This window comes from Meleagris gallopavo, chromosome 5 (genome assembly GCF_000146605.3).
Source record: "Meleagris gallopavo isolate NT-WF06-2002-E0010 breed Aviagen turkey brand Nicholas breeding stock chromosome 5, Turkey_5.1, whole genome shotgun sequence".
In the NCBI taxonomy this organism is placed as follows: Eukaryota; Metazoa; Chordata; class Aves; order Galliformes; family Phasianidae; genus Meleagris; species Meleagris gallopavo.
Genome location: NC_015015.2, coordinates 15784989 through 15793719, shown reverse-complemented (window position 1 = coordinate 15793719; position 8731 = coordinate 15784989). Strand labels below are relative to the sequence as shown.

Sequence of the window (8731 nt, the reverse complement as noted above, 5' to 3'; positions counted from 1 at the left end):
CGAAGACAGACTGAGGGAGCTGGGCTTGTTCAGCCTGGAGAAAAGAAGGCTGCGGGGTGACCTCACTGCAGCCTTTCAGTACCTAAAGGGAGCCTACAAACAGGAGGGGAAACAACTCTTTGAAAGGGTTGATAACTGCAGGACAAGGGGAAATGGTTTTAAGTTGAAGGAGGGAAGATTTAGTTTGGATGTCAAGGGGAAGTTCTTTACTATGAGAGCGGTGAGGTGCTGGAACAGGCTGCCCAGAGAGGTTGTGGATGCCCCGTCCCTGGAGGTGTTCAGGGCCAGATTGAATGGGACCCTGGGCAGCCTGGTCTAGTATTTAATGTGGAGGTTGGTGGCCCTGCATGTGGCAGGGGGGTTGGAGATTCATGATCCTTGAGGTCCCTTCCAACTCTGGCGATTCTGTGAGTGTCCGGATAATGTCTTTTATGGCAGTGTTTTTAAAGGAAATAAAACACTCAGAACCCAGAGGTTTGCTTTTGAGGGTGTGGGAGGCTTCTGCAAAGGGCAGCAGCTGTGCTGCATTTTGCTTTCTTGTGTTTATCTCTGACTCGCCAAGATGACTGAGTTTTGAGAAGTTCAGAAGAGATGGCTTGTTGGAACGTGTACAGTCTAATGTGTGTTGCAGTGAAGATGAGGATGATGTAAAAGGCTTAGCAGCAGTTCAGTGTGTTCTACTGCTCATAGAAAAAAAATGTAAATGGGGACAATTGTAAGAGTTTCAGTTTTGATTACAGCTGTGGAGCAGTTCAGTGTTGTTGTTTTATGTTTGTTTTTGGTGGAGTACACATCATGGAACCATCCAGTACAGCAGCATGATATTCAAGAAGACAAAAGAGGCTGTATGATCCGTGCACAGTAGGGATTAAAATTCATTAATGTTAGCCTAGTAATGAACACGTCTGCTATAACTGGTCTCTATGCTTTTTGCTTGACTGTCCTCAATTTCTGCAGGGGGGAAGACAGCTTCTTATCTACCCATGTCTTTTCTCCTGGAGGCACTGGTGAAAGCAGCCTGTTCTGTGAACGTGTCTCCAAGAAATCTTGATGGGATCAAGGTTGAGTTTAATGGGAGCTTAAAGCCTGCAGGACAGAACTTGCATTTGGATGTCTTAAACCGCACGACGAATCTGGCCTTTGGGTCTGGCCACTGAGATCACCTTGCTTGTTGCACAAGCCAACAGCCGCTAATTTCAGCCCTCAGAAATAGCTAAGAGGGTAGCAGGGCACTGGGTGAACTCTTATTCACCATCTTAGACCTGCTAAATACAGCCAGATCAATCCAGTATATTCATGCAGCGTAGTGGAAAACAGTTTCACGCTACTCTTTGTGACAATGCTCTCCTTTGGCACAAATTTTACTTGAGGGCTTCCAGTTTGATCCAGTCCCTCACAGCCATTGAAAGCTCTGCGTGAATCAAAGCTCAAACTTTTTCTTGACTTTCTGTTTCAGAGCTACAGTGAGCTGTTTGCCATTGCCATCATTTAATGGCTATTAGCAACTAACAGCATTGGAATGAATCTGGTTCTGAGCGTGTCCTGACCTACTCAAGAACCCAGCTGCAGTGAGTCTGTGGGATAGAAGATCTCTGAGGGACAAGCAGATCACAAATTCTTTTTTGAGGAATACAGAGCTGTTCAGGTATGTTTGCATTTCGTTCCTTGGTCTGTTTGTCTGTCTGTTTTCACATCGTCCTTCCACACGTGCCTGCCACCCCATTTTAGCCTTTGGGAAGGGGATAAGGAAATTGGGCCAAGATTTCAAAGAAGCTGCCTTTGGAGGTTATCTATTCTACACCCATAAATGATGCTGGAAAATGCTGAGGATGGGACACAAGCTGATAGCTTTGTCAGTGGGGGCAGTGAGTTACTGCACACTGCTTGGCTGTTCTGATTTCGAACTGCTGCAGATGAGGTTTGTAGTAGGTCCCAGTGGTGCTGTACCTGTGCGCATACATGCATCAGTTCTCCTGGTGGGCTTGAAACACACCATTTTTTAGGTGCAGAAAATCCTTTAAACATTGCAATTTCAAGGGACTACAGCCCTCAGCCATAGGGGAGGATAAGAGGGATGGAAGCCAATGCTTATTGCTTATACAGCAATAACAACAACTAAAAAAATAACCCTTAAAATTTACATTCAAAAGCTCCTATCTCTTCCAGTGCTTTGCTTAAGCCATCTCAATCATTGGATTGGCCCAGTAATCCTATTTTGGCAATGCTTTGAGAGAACTATCATGTAAATAATTACATTCAGCTTTTGGGGAAACTTAAACTGTTTTTAACTCCCTTCTGTTACAGCTAACCTGGCGTGAGAGAACTTGTCAGGTTAACGTAGCATTCAGCCCATTATCATTTAATGGAAGTTTTAAAGGCGGGCGATCGTTTGGTTTCTGTTTTATTTCTGTACCACAGTGATTACGTTCACCTGAGACGACCTGAATTTAACCCACGTGGTTGTTTATTGCACAGAAAAAAAAACTTGGCTTTACTCCTCTTGGATTTCTCTTAATGGTTTTGTGTCTGCAGTCCCATTGGAGTAGGGAAGCGAACTGTTGGTAAAACTTAAGCATGTAAAGTAGCCAGTGATAAGCGCAGCTCAAGCACGATTAGTTATTATTGAAGGTTTGTACATCAGCAAGCTATTTTGAAGTAGAAATTCTTAACCGAATAACAGTGTTGGTTAATCTGTATAGCAAGTTCAGAAGTCAGCCACTTGCAAAATATCACGTGGTTTGTGAATAAGCTCTGTACTCTTCCTGAGGGATCTTGTTACCTTTTTGCAAAGCTCTAGAACTCTAGATGGGCTGCAAGAAAGTGGTATTAGCTGGTAGAATATCCAACAAACAAAAGCCTTTTTGGTCATGATTAAATATTTGAGCTGTATATTTCACAGTGAAATATGAATAGAATCAAAAAATTATTTTCCTTTGAGAGGCTTACCAACCTTTTTTGGGAAATTACATACAAGTAAAATTAGCCAACTTCCACCTTTGTATTTCTGTTAAATTGGATGCTTTAGTTTTAACTTTGTTCAACTGCTATAGGTGGACCACCACATGCTTGTAAACTGCTTTAGGCATCTTCTGGTTAGCTGCCTGCCTTACCAAAATCCTGTCTGATGTTAGGTTGTCAGGTAGAGGTGGGGAAGCACTCGTATAACAGCAGATGTGACTTTGACTGCATCAATGCTAGATGCTGCTGACAGCATACATTTCAGTGACTGAATCTTCTGCACCTATAGCAAACTCTCTGAAAACACATCACTGGAGTCACCCAGGTTTTGTTACTGGTAATACAGGGCCTCAAGTGGATAAGAAAGGTCACTGTTTTCCTTCCCAATGAATAACACGTGACGTTAAGTTTCAAGGACTTTTTACTACTAGGAATTTGTATTTTTTCCCACCATTTATATCACCAGCACTTAAGGTCAGCTTCAGAAAGCTGCCTGCTACCTTTCAACCAGCCAGCTCACACTACAGCAGTGTTTAAAATGCCTCCATCTGTCTATAAAGTTCGTTCAAAAACATCTGTGTGTAAATTCTATTGTGGAATCCAACTTTCTGTCCTCTGGATTAATTGTACACTTCTGTACACGTCAGTTGCAGAAAGCACTTCTTGAGTGCTTGATTGGTTCTACTTTGTCTTCTAAGATGTGATGGTCTTTCAAAGAAATTGAATTGTTTGTGCATAGGATTTCTTCATCAGGCCTATTTTTTTAAAATGAGATCTACTTTTAAAGATGTCTATGTTAAGTTTCAGAAAGAATCTCTGCTGGGTAGCCAGTTGAAACTCTATTTTTCAGAAAGCTTTTGTATTTATGTGCAGTATAAATGGCACTAATGGTGAATTGGGAGTTTTGTTCTCCTGGGTACAGGCCCTGCTGCAAATGAGATGCTACAGATGCTGCCTGCTGGAGTTTGAATGCTTTGTGTTGCACTCAGGCCATCCATAGGAGTCTTTGTAAACATCATCAAGGGAACTATGAACTTATCATGACTTGAAAACTTCGAATTTTTTTTTACTATATTAATTATTTTCTTCTGAAGTCAGCATTGAACTGTTGACTCGATCGTTTCTATTCCATGCCTTTGAAGGTGTTCTTTCAGCTTTCACTTCATGCATTCTTTCCTGAAATGTTATGCTTGGTCCATAAATAGTACATACATGGAGTGTAAGAAGCAGTAAGATTAAACAAAAGGAAAATGTGCTGCCTGTAAGGAGCTCTGTGCAGTTTCTTGGGGTTTTTTCCTGTTCTGCTCTGTATGTAGTACTTCTTTTCTTCTGGTTCTGTCCTCTTTGCACTCTCCCTTCAGGCATTTATAGACGTTGGTAAGATCCCCCGAGCCTGATCTTCTCCAGGCAATCCAGTCTCAGCTCTTTCAGCCTCTCCTCATAGGAGAAATGTTCCAAGTTCTTAATCTTCTCAACAGCTTTTCACTGAACTCTCTGGTTGCTTCATCTCTCTTGTACTGGGAAGCCCAGAACTGGAGGCGGTTCTCAGAATGGGACTTGAGCAGATCTCAGGGGAGGAAAGACTCGCCTCCCCTGACTTCTTAGCAGTACCACTCCTAATGCACCTCAGGGCTATGTTAACCTTTGCTTGAAGGGCACCTTGCTGGCTGCTGTGCAATTTGCTGCAGGCTGGCTTTCCAGCCGGCCTCTATGCTTAGACACCTCAGTGTTGGGAATTATCTTGCTTTTAGTATCTGGTTATGATGTTTTACTATTTTCATGCTGGTGATCTATTCTAAAACAACAAAAAAGATAACAAATGAATTTATTTATTTTTTTTTGAATGACCATTTCTTCCGAAAGTTGCATCAAGCTCATCTCCTGAAGGGAAGTGTAACTGTTTTTATTCCTTAGATGAAATGTGTGCACCTGTGTGAGTTTATAAGCTTTTCAAGTACTTTTAAGCTCTGGAACAGGTTGCCCAAGGAGGCTGTGGGTGCCCCATTCCTGGAGGCATTCAAGGCCAGCCTGGTTGCGGCTTTGGGCAGCTTTGTCTGGTGACTGGCAACCCTGCACATAGTGGGGGGATTGAAACTAGATGATCATTGTGGTCCTTTTCAACTCAGGCCATTCTGTGATTCCGAATCCAGCAGCATAATTTAGCTCTTAGCATGAAGATGTGTAATGCTTCAAGTCTGCATGCCACCGGGGAGCAATCTGCAGTCAGGGTGTCGGAGATGTCTGTCTGAGAGCTCCAGCAGCGTTAAACTTGGTGTGGGCTCCTATGTGGGGATGTTCTCAGTGAAACAATGTAGCAGTCATCGCTCTTCCCAGAAAATTCTCAACCATTGATTGTCAGAGTAGAATAATTGGAGGGATTTGCTGTGTAAGCTGAGTTTGATTCCTGACAGATGTGTGCTCCACATAGAAAAGCTAATGTACGAATAGATGTCAAAATATCATGAAGAGAGCTTCAAACTGAATTGTTGAGCTTGCTTGCAAGCACGAGTCATAGAATTAAGTCTTTAACCCAGATTTTGGCAGTTCTGGGCAATGTGAATAAGATTTCTGTTCATTTTACCCTGCGTTTGTGAATTTGCTTCACTTGCAGGAAAAGGAGTGATGGATGTGAAAATTACATTTAAATAAGAGACCCTCATCTCCTTCAGTGAGTACAGGACACGTAGGTTGTAATACTAAGTGGACTCTTTGTTGTTTGCACCCTGAAATCATTGAGTCTATGGGCAGCAGAAGCTAAAAAGTTAAACATTGGTAATTGTAGCATCAGTATCCTGAAGGTGCATCAGTAGCACAGTGAAGAGGCTTTGTGCGTTGCAGACAGCAATGCAGATATTCAGTCATGGCATTTTTGGCCCATGAGGTCTATCAGGACTTGATGCGTGTTTTCCCAGCTGAAAAGCTTACTTCCAGCCTACCAGCATTTTGTTTGTAACAAGAGGAAAATTGTGGCAAGCTTCGATTGGCTTAAGCTGAGGTATGAAGAGGGAGAAGGAGAAGCACTGGTGGCTGATACAGCGTGTTTGAATTGAACTGAAACCAGAAAAGGAGCAGGCAGCTTTCTCCTTTAACTCTCTTTGATTTTGGTAAGGAGCGGGCGTGATTTGAAGGTAGGTTAATACTATGAAAGTAACACTCAAAGGATGAAAATAGCCACGTTAGGCTGATGGTGAACATATGCGTTCATTTCTCTCTTCTCCTTTCAGTAAGATCGGCCAAACTGCTTAGCTCCTGTTTATGGCTCTCTGCTGAAACAGGTTATTCTGCATTTGCTGACCGAAACGCCTGGAGTTACGAGAAGTTATTGTTTCAGTGTTAGCAAGCTGATGGATGTGGGCGCTGCCTTACTAACATTGGCAAGTCAAATTGAGAATCCCGCGCATGCTCCTTCGGCCCGTGCCCTTTTCCCTACTTTGTTAGCAAGCACGTGACAGCGGAGGAATGCAAAGGAGGGGAAGTGTTGGGCAGCTTATGATTGAATTGGCCTGTGCGGGCTGAAAGGAAGGAGCTCCAGGAAGTCTTTCTGCTGCTCAGCCTTCATAATTCAGAACAAACAGTAGTCTGAGCGACTTGTTTTGCTTGAGTAAAGGAAAAGGATATGGGGAGAAGCACGCTGTGTGAGGCTTTCCTATCTTTCAGGATCGAGCAGTGCAGTTCTCTAACTAACCTTGTCTTTGTCTTCTGTGCTTGGTTACTTGATTCAGGATTAGTTCTTGCTGGTTTCATGTTCTTTCATTTGTACTTTGGCAATAGGGAATGTTTTCCTTATTGAAGCTTATTTAAATTTAGCCTGACCATTGAATTAAACTTAGTAAAATATAAGGCTGTTTATGATTAATGCTATTTATAATCTTTTCCTATCTCGGACAACACAAATGCACGTACCTAAGTAGCAGGGTTTCCAGAAATTCTTTCTCTTCAGAAACAGAGGGAGGATGGTTATGAATTCTCACAGGGGGCTTGAAGGGTAGTGGCATCCCCGAATGTAAAATTCCAGGAGTCAACTGGAGAGTCAGTTGGCCCTTCTTGAGACAAATCGAGGAGCCTGTTTTTCCACTTAGAGCTATGGTTGGGTTTATTTTTGTTTTTTAAACTGTCTGAACAGCACTAGAGTTATGATGAATTCTTTAATTGCTCTGTGCTTTTGCAAACCCTGTCAAGTCCAGGGTGTACCATGTATTAACTGCTGCCTGTCTCTGCTTTATTGCTCATGCAGTTTTGGTCTCAGTGCAGAGCTGATGGTGTGCAACTCACATAAACGAGTATACAGCTGACTTTGACTTCCTGATACTTGCCTTCAACAAGGCCATTATAAATAAGCAGTTGTTAGTGACTGAGTCATGGAGTACTATAAACTGCAGCTGTTACGAGGAGGGCATACAGTGCTTGTCTTGGAACTTGTGTTCAAAACCAATTTTGTTTCTTTGCTGTCCTAATGAAACACTGTACATGCATAGATGAAATTGCATTCTACCATGATATTGTGAGCTTTAGCTGCTCTTCTGGAGGCTCAGAAAACTGATTCACCAAGTTTTGAGCTTCTGCCTTCCTGAGCAGTGACTGATGGATTTGGGAGGTCTTTGGATTGCCATCAGCTCTTCTAGGAGCAGCTGTATTTGCAGAGGCTGATCATTGGAGGCTGTCCTAGAGATAGGTACTTTTATAAATATTGCTCTACCTGTTGGTCAATTACCTTACCAGATGTTGTGCAACAGCATTTATCTTGTTCATCTCTCCCTAATACTCTTTCTACATCGTGTATTTATTTCCTAGCCCTGTTAATACAGCATTCCCAGTGTTTACATTCCTTTACTGTATATTCATACATGATCCTTTGTTTCTCTTCTCCCACGTTCCAGATGATTTTGACATTGTAGAATATTTACAGCAAGGAGGAGCAGGACTAAAGTCACAACAGACTGCTTTTGGAGTGCTCTGCTAAACTGTACTTGTTAGCTCTAACATGCGGTTTAGTAAGGGGTGAAGGTCAACTGGAACTTAATTTTTAATTAAGAAGTCTAAACTTGAGATTTGCAAAAGAAATGCTACGCTTATAGAAAAATGTCAGTGCTGCCCTGGTTCAAATGGTGTTGATTATCATAGAATCGTAGAGTCACCAAGGTTGGAAAAGACCTCCAAGATCATCCAGTCCAATCGTCCACCTATCACCAATAGTTCCCCACTAAACCATGTCCCTCAGTACAAGGTCTAAATGTTTCCTGAACACCTCCACGATGACTCCACCACCTCCCTGGGCAGCCCATTCCGATGCCTGACCACTCTGAGACAAAGTATTTCCTGAAGTCCAACCTGAATCTCCCCTGGAATTATTATGTTATGCTTATGATTTTAGTACCCTTGTACAGAGTCTTAATTTTTTATCTTTTGGGTTGTTTTTTTTTTTTTTTTTAACAGAACTCTCTCCAAAAATGGCAGAAGCTCATCAAGCAGTAGCATTTCAATTTACAGTAACTCCAGATGGGATTGACTTGCGAATGAGCCATGAGGCACTCAAACAAATTTACCTATCTGGTGTCCATTCATGGAAGAAAAAGTTCATCAGATTCAAGGTACTCAAAACCATTCAAGCCTTCCAAACTTGAGGTTCTCATAGATATGTAGAAGTTTTGTTCAAGCAAAACTTAATTTTTAGGCCTCTTTGGCATATAAAGTTCCTTATAGTGAATGACTTACATGAATTTTAGTTAACAAGGGGTAGTAAGGAAGTATCAGCACTGGCTGATGTTGTGCTAAA

General features: G+C 42.2%; 1 protein-coding gene across 2 annotated transcripts in view; it reads left to right on the top strand.

Moving 5' to 3' along the window:
- The window catches only part of CPT1A (carnitine palmitoyltransferase 1A), a 35714-nt gene that overhangs the window by 1596 nt on the left and 25387 nt on the right, over window positions 1-8731 (top strand). The window contains exons 2-3 of one of the 2 annotated variants that reach the window (XM_010711176.3): window positions 1457-1645; window positions 8392-8546. In XM_010711176.3, the coding sequence (XP_010709478.1) occupies window positions 8406-8546 (141 nt within the window). In that variant the 5' untranslated portion in view covers window positions 1457-1645; window positions 8392-8405. Of the gene's footprint in view, window positions 1-1456; window positions 1646-8391; window positions 8547-8731 lie in introns of those variants that run through there. The other variant, XM_019615466.2, reaches the window with a different exon arrangement.